Source organism: Macrotis lagotis, chromosome 7 (assembly GCF_037893015.1).
Source record: "Macrotis lagotis isolate mMagLag1 chromosome 7, bilby.v1.9.chrom.fasta, whole genome shotgun sequence".
NCBI lineage: Eukaryota > Metazoa > Chordata > Mammalia > Peramelemorphia > Peramelidae > Macrotis > Macrotis lagotis.
The window spans coordinates 106,379,017-106,398,432 of record NC_133664.1 but is presented as its reverse complement, the minus strand read 5'-3'; the positions used below and the strand labels follow the sequence as shown (position 1 = coordinate 106,398,432).

The 19,416-nt window shown below is 34.7% G+C and overlaps 1 protein-coding gene across 1 annotated transcript in view; it reads left to right on the top strand.

Moving 5' to 3' along the window:
- LOC141492847 (uncharacterized) overlaps positions 1 to 19,416 on the top strand; it is a 319,801-nt gene that overhangs the window by 166,509 nt on the left and 133,876 nt on the right. The window contains exons 73-87 of the mRNA XM_074193534.1: positions 5,236 to 5,428; positions 5,545 to 5,699; positions 6,568 to 6,736; positions 7,029 to 7,125; positions 8,729 to 8,841; positions 9,332 to 9,457; positions 9,801 to 9,929; positions 10,180 to 10,290; positions 11,450 to 11,512; positions 13,385 to 13,519; positions 14,791 to 14,878; positions 17,837 to 17,975; positions 18,467 to 18,600; positions 18,836 to 18,870; positions 18,966 to 19,082. Of these exons, the coding sequence (XP_074049635.1) occupies positions 5,236 to 5,428; positions 5,545 to 5,699; positions 6,568 to 6,736; positions 7,029 to 7,125; positions 8,729 to 8,841; positions 9,332 to 9,457; positions 9,801 to 9,929; positions 10,180 to 10,290; positions 11,450 to 11,512; positions 13,385 to 13,519; positions 14,791 to 14,878; positions 17,837 to 17,975; positions 18,467 to 18,600; positions 18,836 to 18,870; positions 18,966 to 19,082 (1,804 nt within the window). The remainder of the gene's footprint in view (positions 1 to 5,235; positions 5,429 to 5,544; positions 5,700 to 6,567; positions 6,737 to 7,028; positions 7,126 to 8,728; positions 8,842 to 9,331; positions 9,458 to 9,800; positions 9,930 to 10,179; positions 10,291 to 11,449; positions 11,513 to 13,384; positions 13,520 to 14,790; positions 14,879 to 17,836; positions 17,976 to 18,466; positions 18,601 to 18,835; positions 18,871 to 18,965; positions 19,083 to 19,416) is intronic.

The window sequence follows — 19,416 nt, the reverse complement described above, 5'->3', positions numbered from 1 at the left end:
TTGTCTTGTGCTAACAACTTTTTTCACATGTGGAGGAAAATTTCTAATGTAGTTATTCCCAGATAATATACCAGTCTTTATTAGAATCAAGATCTTTAGTTCTTCAACTCTATCTCCCTTTCTGCAGTCGAAAGAATCCTCTTGGTCTCATCATTGCCCCTGATGATAATAAGGAAGCTAAAGGAGAACTTTTTTGGGATGATGGAGAAACCAAAGGTATGTACCTCCCTAGACTGTAATGTAGCCATAGTCTATGGTGTATCCTTCAAAACCCATAGTTTTGTTCTATAAACTCTGTTAACCCTCCCTACCCAAAATCACTAAACTGGGGTGATAATCTTTCCAGGCATTTAATTCTTTGAAAACATAATGTTCACCATTTAAGAATGAATAGTTTATGTTGTATGAATGAGATTCTGAGGAGAACAAGGTAAAAAATTTGAATTAATTTACTTTGTAATTGATTCTATATTGTATTGATTTCATGTTGTAATTGATTCTGTATCTACTTAAATTCTCTTTCTATGTTCTTTAGCTAAGTTCAGGAATTTAACTTTCCCCTCTGAGCTAGTATAAAGGTCAGTCTGACTATATATCATTGTAATTAAAAGAGAAGATTTTTATGTTTAACTTTTTAAGGTAAGATTGGAAGGGCTTAGTTAATGTCTAGGACTGAGGCTTTTAAGGAAAATGAATTTTCCTTCCCTTCTATGTTCTTATCATGAATGAATAATTCTCTATAATTCAAAATTTCTACTGTGTCCAGAGTCTGACTATATTTATCTTTCTTTCAGGTACTGTAGCCAGTGGTGCCTACATCTTGCATGAATTTTTCTTCACTGAAGTAAGTGACTTTTATTTTTTTATTTCTTTTTTTTTTTTATTTTTTTGCAAGGCAGTGATATTAAATGACTTGCCCAAAGTCACACAGCTAGGTAACTATTAAGTGTCTGAGGTTGGATACTTGAACTTAGGTCCTCCTGACTCCAGGACTGGTGCTCTATCCACTGCACCACTTAGCTGCCCTCGAGTGACACATAAAAATTGTTTCATGCCTATTATGTATGTTTAGTTCCGTGTGTGAACAAAAGTATGTGTGTATGTGTGCATAAGTACATGCGTATCTTTATGGTACCTCTTGTTATATATATATATATATATATATATATATATATATATATATATATATGTATATATATATATATATATATATATGTATGTATACATATATATGGGTCAATATTCAAATGCATTATATGTAACATTAGATTTTAAAATTAATGCACTTCAACATTAATATATACATATAATATGTAACTCTGAAAGCAATTGCTTTGTTTAAATCAGGGATTCTTTTTTTCTTCCTACTAATTTTTCCCTTAATTTTTTTGGTTACATTTTAACTTGCAAACTGTCTCCCTCCTTCCCTCCTCACTCCACTCTAGAGAAGGTCACCATTTGACATAAAATTATAAATATATGCAAAATCATATTATATGTACTTTTTAAAAATCAGTTCTTTCTCTGGAGGTACATAATAACATCTTCTTTCATATGTCCTTTATAATGATTTGAGTATTTACAGCAGTCAGAATAACTTGGTTGTTCACAATTATTCTTTGAACAATATTGCTGTTACTGTATACAATGTTCTCTTTGTTTCTTGAAAATCAATCTGCTCATCATTTCTTAAAATGCAATAGCATTTTTACACAAGCATATATCACATCTTGTTTATCCAGTCCCCAATTGATGGCAGCCCCTCAGGTCTCCAGTTATTTGCTACCAGAAAGAGAGACACTAAATATTTTAAAAGCCTGATCATGTTGGGAAATAGGTCTAATAGTGGTATTGCTGGGTCAAAGGGAATATAAAGTTTTATTACTCTGAGCATAATTCCACATTGCTCTCCAAAATTGTTGGTTCAGCTCACAGTTTCACCAATATTCAAATTTTTCCACATTCTCTCAACATTTGCCAATTCCCCCTTTTTATCGTTTTATCCAGTCTGATCGCTGTGAGTTGGTATCTCAGAGTTGCTTTAATTTGTATTTCTTTAATAATCATTTAGAGAATTTTTCATAATCGTTTAGAGCATTTTTTCTTATGACTAGTTTTGATTTCTTCACTTAAAAAATCACCTATTCATATCCTTTAGCCATCTATTAATTAGATCAGGGATTCTTAACCTTTTTTTTTTTTTTTGGTGTCATGGCCTGCTTGGATAGTTTGGTGAATCTTGTGATTCAGAATATTGACTTTAAATGCATGTAACAAAATTTATAGAATTATAAAGAAAATCAATTATATTAAATATAGCTATCAAAATATTTAAAAATTTTCCTGGACCTAAAAATATTGATTAGATAATTATTTTTAATATTAGGAAATACATTATGAATTTTAATAGCAGATATACTCTCCTAAATATAACTTACTTCAGAGTAAGGTTCCTATCTTATTTTCTTAATGTTTTCTCCGACTCCTAGGAAAAGAAAAGACAAATAAGATATTTAAATTAAGGACTGATCAATGTATAGATTAGAATGGAAAGGGATGAATGAATGAATGAATGAATTTGTTTTGCTCTGGATAACATTAAGAAATTTTACATTCCTTGAATAGACTTTGAGACAACACAGACACATTTTGTTTGGCAGAAAGGAAAAATCATTCTTGGTTTCATAATTTAAAACACTTGATACTGAATATGCACAATAGATCTCTTTTTTGGATCTCTTCTAGAACCGTTTGGATGTGAAAGTTTTGCACCAATCTTACAATGATGCAAATAATTTAGCATTTAAGGAGATTAAAATCCTTGGGACTGAGGAACCTCTCAATATCAGGGTGAAGAAGAATAATGCCCTCATTGCATCTTCTCCTAATGTCACATACATTCAAGAGTACAAGGTAAAGGACTAGTTTTTTTGATGTGATCTCAGGTGGAGTCTCAGGTCCTGAAAAATGCTTAGAGTGGTGATGTTTCCAATTTGCCAAGTCATTCATCAAGCTCTTAAAACTGTGAATCTTTGAGATCTGTTGGGGAATTGGTATCTTTGATCATGTGAAAGAATGAAAGTACAGAGGTAACCAGGACCAGGAAAGGCTAGGAATTTTAAATTAGAAGAATTAGTCTAACACATGTAGTTCTCAGGTCTCAAGACTATAAATTACAGAGACATGTCCAACTGCATTGGGAGGCTTTACTTCTGTAAGTTTTTTATATCAAGGAAATCACAGATTCAACCCCTTTCCCAACCCATATTCATAGTTTGCTTCACCCTCCTCATTCCCTTCATTTCCCTCCCAATCTCTGTCCTCAAGGATAGTGCAGCCTTGAGAATAATTGTGGGGCAAGGAACAGAATGGGACCTGCAGCATAATTGAATGCAGAGAACTAAAGAGAGGGCTAAATTGGAAGGGAATGCCTGTGCAGCTAAGCTTTTAGGTCATTTAGTACAACCAGAATTTTATAAGTCAAGAACCTAAAGTTCATAAAAGTAAGTGATTTGCCAAAGACAGTGAGATTTGAACTCAGGTCCACTAACTTCAAATCCATTATTTTTTAACTTTGCTTTATGCTGTCTTGCATAAAGAGCATTCATTTTTGGAGTGGATCAAACAAAAGGTTGAGTGGACAAAATTAAATAACTGGACAAATTATTTAAACTCTCTGACCTTCAATTTCCTCATTTCTAAAATAAGGGCTATAATTACTCATGGAAGTTTGTTAAAGTCATTAGATTCCAGGAATTGATTTCATAAGACAATGGAAGCAATGTGATATGATAAAAAAGGTGATTTATGATGATTGATTTGACAGTGGAATATGGGAGGAATTAAGAGGAAAGAGAGTTTAAGAAGGTGAGAAAAGGTTATTAAATTAAATAGGATTTGTAAGAGGGAATGAGAATGAGAAGGATCATTTCCAAGAGAAATTTTAGAAAAAAGAATTATCAACACAGAAAAAAGTTAGGAGTCACAGAAAACTCTGTTTTTTGAGTATGAGGGACTGTGGGTATTAGGGTGCCATTAACAGTAATGGAGAAATTTGGGAGATACTTTCTCCTGGGAAGAGGATAGTAAAGTTAAGCTTTTAATGCATCAAAATAGATGATTTACAGAGATAGAAATATTATTAGTATGCTGATAATATGAGATTAAAGAAGTGTAGATCTGAAAGTCACTAGTTTAGAAATATTTGAAAAAATTAGAAGAGATAGAGTTCAAAAGAATAATATAGATTTGAAAGTAATTAGTATAGAAACATTTGAAATAAGTTGGAAGAGGAGACAGAACCCAGGAATATAGGTTTAGATTTGAAAGTCACTTGTGCAGAAATATTTGAAAAAGTGAGAATATATTAACTCTCCAGTGTTGAGGGCATAAAAAAACCAGAAAGCTGAGGACTCACCATTAAGGGAAAGATTGAATTACAGGAATAGGAAATTGACAAGGAGAGAGAGAAATATAAGAAAATACACAGAAAAATAGGAAAATAGTTTATAGCTATAGATTGGAAGACAGCTACAGTTTCTTCAGGAGATGGTGACATTTGTATAATACTTTCTTTGAGGTCTTCACAAGAAGGCAGTAACTGATTTTTTTTTTAGATTTTGTTCTGACTTTGAGACATCTGTTCTGGATTTTGAGTGACTTTTAAGGAAACCCTCATTACAGAAAGTGATTAAAAGAGGAAAGAACCTTGACAATGGCTTTGCCTTTTAAGTGTGACATTCTTGGGTACTATTCTGGTTTCTTCATAGGTTGCTCTCATCTCAGGACTTGAACTTTTCTTGGGAGAAGAATACACTGTGGAATGGAATTTCAAAATAAGAGACATAGATAAAATAGACTGTTATCCTGAAGACCAGGCAGTCTCTGAAGAAAACTGCACAGCTCGAAATTGTGCCTGGGAGGTAATAGCCATGATAATAATACATGACAAAGAAATCAGATAAAATGAGATTACAGTGATCCTAAGGTTAGATTTACCAACCCCATGCCTCCAGTCATTAGGAGACTCATTAAAAGAAGGAATTGTTAGGATTTATACTTGGGAAGTATTTGCAGGAGGGGCTTTGAGTATCTCAGTAAATCTTTTTGCTGCACAAAACCCCACAAATTTGCATTGTTACCAAATGATAATTATGGAGAAATAAATAATCAGCCAAACTTCAGTCTGAGGAAATTATCCTTACCTGACCTTGGTCTTGTTTTTCAGTTACCTAGTTCTCCAGGAGCTCCTAGCTGTTATATCATCAACTTCCTATACGATGCAAGTGACATTCAATACAACCCGACAGGGGTTACTGCTAACATTTTCTTAAATTCAGCTCTCTATGCTTCCAACCTGCCCTCTACCCCTGTGAACCCTCTCCACTTGGCTGTCACCTACCATAAGAATGATATGCTGCAGTTTAAGGTAAATTTCTTCTTCATATTTCATGAACCAGATCCATAACTCTGGAAATTTAGGATTCAATTTCTTTGACCAACAGTCTTTCCTTCAAGTTAGAACAAAATGTTTCCTTGCTCTAGATCTATGATGCCAATAACAAAAGGTATGAAGTCCCAGTGCCCCTCAACATCCCTAGCTCTCCCTCCAGCACTGCTGAGAATCGACTTTATGAAGTTTTAATAAAGAGTAAACCATTTGGGATTGAGATCCGACGCCGGAGCACTGGCACAGTAATGTGAGTGGAACCAGTTTGGTATGAAACTGAAGAATAGCTGACTTCCAATTCCTCAAAAATTAATTTTTGCTGAGATTAACTTGAGGGCTGTTCCTGCATTTATTACCTATATAACACCATAGAAAAATAAAGGAGACTCTATGAAGCTCTGTTTCATAATTGATAAAATGAGAATAAAAATCTTTGCATAACCTTCTTCATGAAATAGTTTAATGGAAAGTATTTTACAAAGTTTAGAGGTCTATATAAATTGAGTTGTTATTATGAAGACACTATCCTAAAGTGATAGTCTGGGTTTATGATCTAGAACATAGATAGAATATATATAGAGAGATGGATGGATGGATAAGTAGTTTGATAGAGCATTTTTTAAGTGCTTATTATGCTTCAAGCTCTTTGCTAAGTACTGGGTTATAAAAATATAAGCAAGACAATTCCTGCCCTCAAGGAACTTACATGGGGGAAGACAATGTATAAGGAGATACTAAAAAAGGAAGGGGTTATGAGTACTTGAGTATGATGTGGAATAGTCCTAGAAAGAAAAGAAAACTTCCTACTTATGGAAACTGAAAGATTGGGTGGCCATCAGGTAACCAGTGGTGGAGTGATGGTCTCAGTAGAGAAGATATGGTGGGGAACAGGTCAATGAGTTCTTTCTGAGGGATCTATTCTCATAATACCTTTAAATGTCTATACTTGAGAACATTCTTTGAGGCAGTCCCACAGAAGAGAAAAATAGATGGTGGCATATGTGAATTACAGAATTGCTTTTTATTTTAAAAAATCAATTCTATCTTAAATAAGGGAACTTAAAATACTTGATGATAGAATGTCTGCACTAGAATAAACATCTATTTTTATGTTTCAGTTGGGATTCTCAAATTCCTGGCTTCACCTTCAATGACATGTTCCTACGCATTTCTACCCACCTCCCATCCCAGTACATCTATGGCTTTGGGGAAACAGAACACACAACCTTCCGGAGAAATATGACCTGGCACACATGGGGAATGTTTACTCGAGACCAACCCCCAGGGGTAAGATTAAAACATTTTGAGGATCTGTCTGTCCATATTTGTTCCTATGTTCCCTCTCTTGGCTTTATTCCTCTAAATTCACTCATTTGTTGAGTTCTGCTCTGTCACAGAGGAAGTCAACTCTTTCATTCTCCTTCGGTTCTGATATCTTTCAGCCACTTTCTTTGTTATTTTTTTTTTCCTTTCAGCCACTTTCAAAGAAATCTGGACCCAGTTTTGGGATCCATTTTCATATGGGTTACTGACAAAAAAAATGGTCCCTAATGATCTCTTTGCTCTTCTGTTGTTTTAGTACAAGAAGAATTCCTATGGTGTGCACCCCTATTACATGGGTCTAGAGGCAGATGGCAATGCCCATGGAGTGCTTCTGCTCAATAGCAATGCCATGGGTAAGTTGGGAGCTTCCTTACTGGCCTTCTGGGCTTTAGAGTTCTGAGCAATGTAAGAAGCCAGCAGGTTTCCAGTTCCATTAAATTTGAGAAACATTATTTGAACTTTTTCTTATGTGTACAATATTGAGAGAGATGAAAAGATAAAAAGAGTTAAGTGGAATGGTGGATAGAGTGCTGAACCTGGAGTTAAGAAGATTTAGTTTATATCTGACCTCAGACATTCATCAGCTGTATGACCTCGGGCATGCCCCTTAACCCTATTTGCCTCAGTTTCTTCATCTATAAAATGATCTGGAGAAGGAAATAGCAGATCATTTAGTATCTTGGCTAGGAAAACCCAGGGGTCATGAAAAGATGGACATGACTGAAAATGATTGAACAACAACAAAGTTAAAGACATATTCCCTGATTTCAAACTGCTTGCAGTCTAGTATGGGAGATTTTATTTTTATATAGACATGCATATATGATATATTGATATAATTGTTTTATGTATAAGTATATATAAAATAATTATAATATATACAAATATATATGTAGAAAATAATTATCATATATAAATAATATAATGTTTTACTATTCATAATAATTACAAAACAAAAAGTGATTCTATAAAAGAACAAAATGCTGTAGGAATTTGGAGAGCTCAGTTTTGACCTTTATGGAGTAAGGAGATGGAAAGTACAAGGGAAGGATTCATAAAAGAATTGAAATCTTTGTAGAGTGGGGAGTGCTTCAAAAGGAAAAGATAATGGGGGTATCAGAGAAAGCATTCATTGAGCAAAGGCAAACAGGTGAAAAATATTAAACATTTTCAGAGAATTAGGAAGACTTCATATTGGGGATTATGATATTCATGTGGGGGAATAATTGAGGTATGATTGGAAAGGTATATTAAAGCCAGATAGTGAAGAGTTTTGAATGCCAGTCTGAGGTGTCTGAATATTATTTGAGCATTAGGTAGTGTCATTTTATGGACTGTGTATTAGGAAAATTAATTGGAAGCACTATTTAATATTTATTGGAAGTGGGGTGCAACTGGATTTAGTTACAAGAATCAATGTAACAAGATAAGGACTTTGAAGAGAGGGAAGATGATAAATAAAGAAAAGCTACAAAGGATGTCACATGTAGAATTAGAAGGATTTGTTACTGCATATGAGGACTGAAGAGAGGCAGGATTCCAAGGTGATTTTCAAGTCTGAAGCTAGCTTTCAAGCCTCAGTGACAGGTAGAGTGGTGTTGAAAACTGGAGTAATTAGGCAAATGGGGACAGAGGAGCAACACGAATGCAAAGCAAAGATATTAGCTTGGAGAATTTTCTGGAGATTAAGAATCTAGATCATTTAATGCTAAGAGAGGCAGGTTTCAACTTTACATAAGAAAAAAGTTTGGTTTTTAGAATTGACAAAAGGGAGAATGGGATGCCAGAAAAGCCTCTATCACTGGAAGTATTAAAATGAAATTTGGATGACCATCTTTATATGATGTTGGGAATTCTTGCTTGGATATGATCTGAACAAGGTGACTTGGATTTCTGTTCAACCTTGCCATCTTTGATTCTGAAGTTTGACCCTGAACACTTACTCTCTCTTTCCAGATGTGACTTTCCAGCCCACCCCTGCACTGACATACCGCACTACTGGGGGTATTCTGGACTTTTACATGGTTTTGGGACCAACCCCAGAGCTCGTCACTCAACAGTACACAGAGGTAGAAATTCATATAGTCTGTCAAGCAAATTTTCAGAACAAGTAAAAACTTAGCTTTGTGACTGATGCAATGATTTATGTAGCTTGCTTGTGAGACCACAACTTTCTTAAAGCTTAGATAATAGTGGTAGAGGAACATGAAGCAAATTTAGAAGCAATTCTTTGCCTCTGTAAGATGACAGAGACTTTGAATGTATATTCCTGAAGCCCAAGAAACTGTAGAGATGGCAGAGATTTCCCATGATTCTTAAAAAGAAGCTTCAAATAAAGGAATTTCTTTTAGGAGTCTACATGATACTTCTTGTTTGAATTACAAACTACAGAACTATAGAACTATATTTCTATGGTCTTTTAGAGGGACTGAGTTGTATGATCCTCAGCCAGACAAAACTTTGGGAAAAAAGATTTCATTTGTTATGTTTGCTCCACAAGCATTTCTCTTCCCCAAGGAATACTTTTTGATTGAATTATTTTCTGTTTTTGCTTTTTAGTTGATTGGGCGACCAGTGATGACACCTTATTGGGCTTTAGGATTCCAGCTTTGTCGCTATGGATACCAGAATGATACTGAAATTGCTGAACTTTATGATGCTATGGTGGCAGCCCAGATCCCTTATGTATGACTCTTACTTTTCCTTTTCTTATCTTTTGATTGTATTGAGAATATTGACTCAGAAAACTAAAAGAATTTTACTTTTCGTTTTAGAATTTTATGATATTTTTCTTCTAGATTTGCCTTACTCACTGTTTTTGCTTCCAAGTAATTAACATGATTTTGAATAATCTGAATGTGTACCAAGGGATAGTGGAGAGAGGCAGTGCACAAATGTTTCAGGATGCCAGTATAGAATTAAAATCATCATGGAAGAGAATAAACAACATACCCCTAACCTAATGGCAAATTGAGGATGCCAAGTATTTAAAGTAACACTCAGTCTCCTTCCTTTTCTTTTCCTTCAGGATGTGCAGTATGCAGACATTGATTACATGGAACGACAGTTGGACTTCACCCTCAGCCCCAAGTTTTCTGGCTTTCCCAATCTGATCAATCAAATGAAAGTAGCTGGAATGCGAGTCATCCTTATTCTGGTATGGGGCTGGGTTTGGGGAAGTCAGAATGATTGTGGTATAGTATTTTAATCATTGTTTTATAGTTAAGAAAACTGAAAGGAAAAGAAATATAGTTCTTAGAATTCATAGCAATTCTGAAATTCAATATGAGATTCTCAGATGTTGTTAATGTCTCTTTTTTTTCTTCTATTACTATTATCCTTATTCATGAATACTTCTAATTCTGATACTGTCATTTCCCCAAGTAATCATTTTCCTTTGATTCTAGGATCCAGCCATTTCTGGCAATGAAACTGAGCCATATCTTGCATTCACTCGGGGACTCCAAGATAATGTGTTCATCAAATGGCCAGATGACAGTGGCATTGTTTGGGGAAAGGTAGAGTTTGGGAGTAGACACTCTGATTCTATTCTACTGGTGCAAATATGAAAAAAAGTTAGTGTTTTTTTATACTAAATATAATCTAATCCAACAAGCACTGAATAAACTCCTACTAAATAATTATGTTGGATGTTGGAAATACAGTGAAAAAAATATCTCCTGACTTCAGAGAGCTCATATTCTATTAGGGGTAGGGTAGACAATAGAACATCTAAATGGATTGACATAAACATAATATTTTAGGAAGGTATATAGAGTATAATAATTAAAGGGAGTTTCCTATAGGAGATTTCATGTGATTTAGTTTTGAAGAAGTTAGGGATTTTCAGAAGTAGAGTCAGAAGATTAGAGGTGGAGTTTGCTCCAGACATGGAGACAACCTACACATATATAGATTCAGGAGATGGAACCCCAAGTTTCAGGAATAGCAAGCAAATTTTATGAGGATGTAGACTGCACAAGTATTTTCAGTGAGCCTGGAAAGTTGTCTAGAACAAGATTATTAAAGGTTTTTAAAAGCCCAAAGGAACTTATATTTTTATCCAAGAGGTACTAGAATGGAATAGGAGAAGCAACTAGAAGCTAGCAATCCAGCTAGGAGACTGCCATAATAGGCTAGGTGGAAGGTGACAGTGATTGATGGTTGCCAGAATGAGAATGATTCCCATGTATGTAGAATGTAGAGAAGAGATAGGATTCTAGAGAAATTTGGGGGTTAGACCTTGGAGTGAAATTAAGATGAGAGTGGGGAAGGAAGAAGGAAGAGTTGATTTTGACTCAGGTTGTAGACTAATGGGACTGAAAAGATTCTCTTCAACAGAAATAGAGAAGTTTGAAAGAGGAATGGGTTTAGGGATTTTCTTTTAGGTTTTACTTAATGATTTCATTTTGTGCATGTGGAGATTGAGATGCCTATAGGGATAGTCAACAAGTAATTGGTGATGTGGAAATGGGTCAGTAGAGATAGAAGCATTACCTATATAGAGGAGTCATTTCTATAGAGATGTAAATTGAACTCATGGGACTAATGATCTCACTGAGAACATTCAAAATTAGAAAAGGAAGAGACCACCACAAAGTTTTGGGAGACATTCTTGGCAAATAATATGCTAAGATATCATTTTTGACACCTCTTCCCATCTCTCTTTCTCTATAGGTCTGGCCAGATTTGCCTAATGTGAATATCAATGCATCTCTTGATTGGGAAAGCCAAGTGGAGGTAAAACATTTCTTGGTAGTTTGGAATATAATGGTTATGGATATAGGATGGGGAACTCTATTAAAATCATTCAAGACCTAAAGCTATGGAAAAGATTGTAATTCTTTTTTCATTTCTTTATGCCTCTGGCATTCCAATTGAACATCACAAACATTTATTAAATAAATGAAGTTATTCTGTCCCACTGGCCAATTTTAACTACAAATTTAGATTGAGAGAATATAGAAACCTATTTTTTTTTGAGTCTGAACCTGAGCCTGATTTCTCTACTGAGAAGTTCTAGCTTTTATAGAAGGATTCAGAAGGTCGAGCTTGGAGTAATGTACAATTTTTATAGGGAGAGAGGTTATAGCTCTGAGCTGTCATTGATTGGCTCTCTACTTAATTAGAGTACCTTTTGCTTCAGTTTAGTCTTCTTCCTTTGAAACACAATATCCTTAAAGGACCTATACCCTAACTGACTACCCTGTCAGACCAACTCTACTAGTTTTCCCTGCATGTCTATGGACATGGGGGGCCAAATTATACAAATTGACTACATTCACAATCATCGTGGGCAAAACATATTCATCAGGGGTTGGAATATTATAGATAGCACATTAATCCACAGGTTATCTTTCATATTTCACTTTTCCTGACTTACAATCAGTTGTGAAATGTCAATTGCACTCCCTCAATAGTTCTCTCATATGTCTCATTCTGTCTGTTCTCACAGATTTATCCTCAATTAAAACTTGTCACTTCTTACTTGGATTATTTAAATAGTTTCCCAAATGGTTTCCTGGCTTTCCATTGTTATTCTTGCTCAATCTATCATTCACACAGTTGCCAAAATACTAGTCCAACCTTTTTTTAAAAAAAAATTCATCAATGGTTCACCATTACTTTTAGGATAAAATGTAGTCTTCCATACTGATTTCATATTATTTCGCTGCACATACTCTTTGAATATAGCCACATATATTAGCTGTAATTGTAATCCCGACATTCTACTTCCCTATCATCTCAAAGACTGTCCATTCATAGAATGTCCTTTCTTTTTCAGCAAACTCTTATAATCCTAAATTTCTTTCAAGTTTCAGTTTGGGTGTCACCTCTTTTACTGAACCTTTTAAAAGAGTCTTCCAAAATTATCTTAGATTTGCTTCTCTATAGATCTTTCCAAGTAAAATGTAATCTCTTTAAAGACATGGATTTTTTTTTTTTTACTTTTACAGGTCAATAACCTAGTATAGTGCCTCAGACATAATCAAATCTGCTATTTTAAAAATTTAATCAGTTTCAATCAAGAAATATTAATTAATCAAATAGAATTTAATTAATGTGCATTAATACACTTGACATGATGGAGAAGGACCTGAACTTGGAATCAGAAAGATCTTAATTCTGCTCTTATCTCTGACACTTAGCAGTTATGTGATTGTGGGAAACTCACTTAACATTGATGAACCTTAGTTTCTTCATCTGTTAAATGTAGGCAATACATTTGTCGTACATACTTCATGGGATTATTTTAAGGCTCAGTAATGTGCAAATGTTGTGGCTTACAAATACTTTCCATAGAGTTGTAGATTGTTTAGTACTTTGAATCCTAAAGATGCAAACACACACACACACACACACACACACACACACACACACACACACACAGAAATGTTCATAGATCATAAAACCTGATTTATTTCAACAAACACATTGTAATTTCTTTGTAGGTAGGAAGTACTGCTCAAAGCTCTGTGGATACAAAGAAAAATATGATAACTGCCTGCAGAGTATTTAACATTCTTTTGAGAAAGTGAGCTATCTCAGAAGTTATCTGTACTGTTGAAAAATAACTTCCTGTCACTGACCTGGGGCTGTTTATTTTTGCAGTTATACAGAGCTCATGTTGCCTTCCCAGATTTCTTCCGCAATTCAACAGCCATGTGGTGGAAACGGGAATTGCTAGAACTTCATACCAATCCTCGGGAGCCACAGAAAAGTTTGAAGTTTGATGGAATGTGGATTGTAAGTATTTATGCCCGAGGAAGTGTGCATTCATGGCTATAGAAATGGGCACTATAAGATTGCCACATGTGTTGGTTTAATTGGTGTTCTGGGACTAAAGGGCCAGGAAACATTTTTTCATTTAAGGAAAAATCTAACTGACTTGATCAATCATGGAATACTTTTCTTTCATTCTGTTGTTTTTGGGGGTTGTCTCTATCTTGTTCAGGCTGAAAAATGCAACAGTCTCTCATGATCATGATCTCATCCATGATTGCCATGGAAATTTTGACCTGCTCTGTTTCTGACCTGCCTTCATAGGAAGTTTGATGGCTTCTATTTCTGGAAGAAGGGGTGTGGAAGGTTCACCATATCAGTGCCAGATTTAGTGCGGACAACCAAATAACTTAAGCTCCATTGTAGTTTAAATTTCCTGAGCTTAATGGATTCAATAACCAAATCAGTATTATATAGCAATGCACTTTCATGGCAAGTAAGAGTTCTAATTGTATCCCAGGAAAAACTCCTGGGTTTCAAAATCTCCTTTAAATTCTATTGTTTGAAATCTGTCTAAGAACTTTACTTTAGTCTTGCTTTTATTAGAACAAGCTCAATTATTCCTGTGAATGTATTTGATTCTTCAGAAGGAAAGAAACTATAACCAGATCCTTCCAAGTGATTTTCATTAGCATTTTAATCAACCTTCTTGTGTTTTTAGTGCCCCCACCTGCTGAGTGTATTAGGAATGACAATTTGTTCACTATTCCTTGAGGTGGACAGGGTGATTAACACATACATACATATACATATACATATACATACATATATATGTATATATATATACATACATATATATATATACATATATATATATATGTATGTATATGTAGACAACAAGGTAGTGGACTGAGAGCTAGACTTGGGGGTCAGGATAAACCTAAATTCACATCTGGCTTTAGATATTTACTCTCTGTGTGAGCAGTGGGGCAAGTCACTTGACTTCTCCGCCTCAATTTCCTGTTCTATAAATAATAGCTCTTTTTTTACAGAATTGTAAAGATTCATTGAAATGCCACATTTAAAATACTTTGTAAAACTTCAAGTACTATTTAAATAATAATTTATGTATATGCGTATAACACAAAAGTATGATTGTTACCACAGATATATGTGTACATAAATAAGTATATATATATAATATATATATATATATATATATGTGTATATATATATATATATATATATATATATATATATATATATATTAACACAATATTGTTTCACATTTTTAGGACATGAATGAACCAGCAAGTTTTGTGAATGGAGCAGTTCCTCCAGGCTGCAGGAATACCATGCTCAACCATCCTCCTTATATGCCCTGTAAAATACATTTTACTTTCATTTTGTACTTAGACTCTTGTTGAAGAGACCTAGGACCATTACTTCCTTTCATTCATCAGAAGCAGCCCAGCATGAACACGGTCATTTCTCTGGGAATAGGCATACTAGCATGCTAAGCTGTCTAGGTTCTTCAATCTAGGATGATTTCAACACTGGGAGGTCAAGTCTATAGGAGGAGTTTGGGAAGAAATGACAAGCTCCATTAAGTAGATCTTGATTTTTGTGGTGGCAAAAGCTTTATTTAATTTTGAAAATATAGTGAAAGTCTGAAGGGGATTTCCAGTGGTCCAATTTTGCCCTCAATCCTAGACGAAGTTTAGCTGAATTCAGTTCTCTTGGCCAGGGTGCCATGAAGTCTTTCTCAGATAGGAGAAGGAATATACTTGAAGAATTTCAGGATGAAGATTCTTCCAGAAATATTTTGAATGTATCTTCTGTGATGTTGAGGCTATTATTTTAATGTTACTTTCAATTCAATTCAATTCAATTGCTTTTTTAAAAAAAACTTTATTTGGGAGGGTGTGGAGGAAGGCAAACCAGAGGCAGAGAGATCTGTTGCCTGTGAATAACCATTGAAAATCCTGGGATAAGAATGAACATCTTTCATCTCATATTTCCTTGATTAATATATTCTTTTGATAATTATATGCCTGGTATTGACAGCACATGTGGTTCAGAATAATGAATCCTTTAAAAAGTTCAGGACAGAGCATTGTGTTTACATGTTCTTGAGGGATAGAATAATCAGTAATTTTATTCAGGGTATAAAAATGAATTTTTTGGATGCTTTATCATTAGTCAAATCATTGAAAGTCAAATCCTTGATAATTTATCAAGGCTTACAGTGCCTAGAAGGAAGATTGGAAGAGGCGATTGCCAAGACATCAAGTAGTTTGCTGTATCTAGTTTCCAACTCTACTACTCCATATAGTTCTTCCAAATCTTTCCTTATAGACTAATGCATTGGTCTTTCCTCATTCCTTATTCTTTTTCATTTCCTTGTAACATTGACATGATTGACACCCTTCTTTCTTGATCCTCTGTCTTTAGCTTCCCTTTTGCCTAATTCTCTTAAATTTTCTCCTCTTTTTAACTTATCTTATTGCTTTTCCTTCTTCTTCTTAACATAGGGATTTGTCAAGGGTTCTGTCTGAACCATTCTCCCTTTTTCTTCCTTCCTTTTTATACCAGAAAAAACTAGTGAACTAAGAGCTAGTAGGGACTTTAGGATAACTCTAGTCCCTCCTCTTCAATGTATAGCTTAGATCCAAAATTTATTTGCTTAACAGAACAATTGTTTTCAAACCAAGGTTTACTATTTACTTTAACTCCTTCTACTTTTTTTATTCTCTCTATTTCCTTTAACATGCATTTTCTTTGAAAATCTCAATCAGTCTCACTGATTCCAACTTATTTATTTAATTGAAGAGCTCCAAATTTTTTATCTTTAGTGCTGCCATCCCCCACTCCAATTTGAATCCTGAATTGCCTAACAGACATTTTCTTTTAGATGCTTCACTGATACCTTTATCTATTTAAGTGAATTCATTATTTTTGTTCTTCTCTGATTTTTTTGTCTCTGTCAATGATTTCCCCATTTCCCCCATTCTCTCATTCTTTAAACTTTTGACTTCCTTGTACTCCACACATCTAAATTATATCAATTATATTCCTAAAAAGTGAATCCAGAATTTTAGAGTAAAGAGGGATCTTAGATTCTGTCTTATATAGGGCCTAGAGTAATGAAATTGCATCAGGAGACCTGATTTTGCATATTTGGTCCCACCACTTTTCCATATGACTATAATTCTAAAGTTTTCTCATAAATTGAGTTAATAAGATACAGGGTATCCCAGAAGTCTTAAAATCGAACTGAAACTTTTACAAGACCCTGTATTTGTACTCTTTGCATCATAGGATTTATGTGAACTACAAAAGAATATTAATATAATTATTAAGGGAAAAGGGGTAAGAAAATACAGTGGTCTGTGTCAATACACACGGTAGAAAACTTCTAGAACAGAAACTTCCTACCTCGATGCAAATCATCAAAACTTTTTTTAGCTTTTAATCTTATCTTGTTGACTGGGAGAATTGATGAACTAAGTGATGAATGTAGAGTCACACAACTAGTTATATCAGAGGCCAATTGGGACTCAGATCTTCCTGGCTCGGAAACTGAGCTTCTGTCCTTGTCTCCAGGCTACCTCCATGTTGAACTTAGAACACTATGGAATTGAAAACTATCTTTATCTAGCCCAGCTCTCTTGTTGAAGAAACAGGGAGCCACAGAGGTGAAATGATCATATACTCACTTAGTGGTATAGGCAAGATGGAATACTAATCTCCTTCCTCCTTATCCTTGGTTGATTTCACTAAGTCAAAATATCTTTTGTACTTCTAACAGTTCTATCACTGCTTCAATTTTGTCACTAACTTTTTTCTTTCAATGTTTATTATAAAAAAGCTTACAGATTGATCTATGTATCTTTAGACTCTTCCTGCTATTTGACCTTATACACCAATAGCTTAATCTTTTTGTTACATGGGCATGAGCATTTCTTTCTATGAAATAGTGCAAAGAATACTATATTTGGAGTCAGAAGACTTGAATTCAAATCCCAGCTTTGTTGCTTATTAGGTTTTTCAAATCCTATGTTTCTTATTTAGCTCTTTGGACCTTTGTTTTTTCATATGTAACTTGAGGGCATTTGTACTGAATAGTCTATGATCTATGCTATGAAATCATCATCAGTTTTCCATTTCTTACTGGAGCTTGAAATTTATGGCTTGGTGTTCAAGGGTCGACATGTTCTAGCTCTGACCTGCTTTTCTCATACTTCATCCTCTCAGCTCCAGAAATCTCCTTCACCTCCACAAATGTGAACTACTTGCTGTTGTAGGGGTATTCTAATGTCATTGCATCTCTTTCCTCAGATGTGGAGTCAAGAGACAGAGGCTTGAGCAGTAAGACACTGTGTATGGAAAGTCAACAGTTCCTGCCAGATGGAAGCCCAGTGAGGCACTATGATGTACATAATCTCTATGGCTGGTCCCAGACAAAGCCAACATATGAGTGAGTTTCCATCTTCTTCTCTTTGAAGTCCTTATAGAAGTTAGTAGGTGGACAGAAATGAAGTTGCAACAAATGACCAGAAAAAAGATTTTTCTCTTTTTTGTCCTCAAATTAAACACATTCTTTTTTGTACTTATATAATGGGAATTAACCACAATTGGTTATAATGATACTTCCACAAAGAGGTAAATCCATTAAAGAACTGAAGAAAATTTAAACCCACCCCCTGATATACATAGTTCAATCAAAATGAAATATTTTTTCATTATCTGTAATTCATTTATAATGTACAATACATCCTGGTTCTATTTTTTTAAACTGGAACATCAGCTAAAGATTGTTCTAGGGTTCTGATCTTATTACTTGTCCAATTTTGTCAGCTAGGGAGAAGATCCTCAACTTATAGTCTCAGCTACACAAACCTTCTGATGGGGAAGCACTCTGGCCATCTCCAGATTGAACCTCATGTCACATTTTTGTTCTCTTATTAGAGGAGTGCAAGAGGTTACAGGAGAGAGAGGAATTGTGGTCACTCGTTCAACCTTCCCTTCTTCTGGACGCTGGGCAGGGCACTGGTTAGGAGATAACACAGCAGCATGGGATCAGCTCTATAAATCCATCATTGGTATGTATGAGCCTAATTCTAATGAATGGAATGAAATTTTTGTGGTCAGTAAATGTCAATCATTTTTCTGGATATTAAAGGCAAGAGAGAAGTGTCAGATCTTTGTCTATTATATATATATATATATATATATATATATATATATATATATATATTTGGATCTTTCTTGATGATCAACTAGTCACATCAATGAGATCAAGAGCTTCATCTAATAGAGCTGTGATTCTCATTACAGGAATGATGGAGTTCAGTCTCTTTGGAATATCCTATGTAAGTCTCATTTGGGTCAGCACTTGGTCAGATTTCAGACTGCTTCAGAACCCCACAATATCCACATTCCCTGTTTTTTCCCCTCTTATTATCAGACAGGAGCTGATATCTGTGGGTTCTTTGGAGATGCTGAATATGAGATGTGTGCTCGATGGATGCAACTGGGAGCATTTTATCCTTTCTCTAGGAACCATAATACCATTGGACCTAGGGTAAGATATCAGTTTATGCCTCAAATGTGTCCTTATGCCAGATCTCAGGTATTAATTCTTCCTCTTGGAATAGTGTGTTTCATGGCACAGAAAAATTCATAACATAAATTCTATGTTTGCTAGAGCTATTCCTGTCAGAAACTCTAAAAGAATGGTGATAGAGAGAAGAGATCTTTCAGTCGTTCTGGGAAGTTATAATGCCAGGATCTCACCATCCTTTCACATATATTTACTTTTTGCATTCCATTGTAATGTAAGATTGCTGCTGAACAAGCAAATGCATGGTTAGTAATGAATGTCAGTCTTGCCCAGGTTATATTTCTGTATCAGGGTT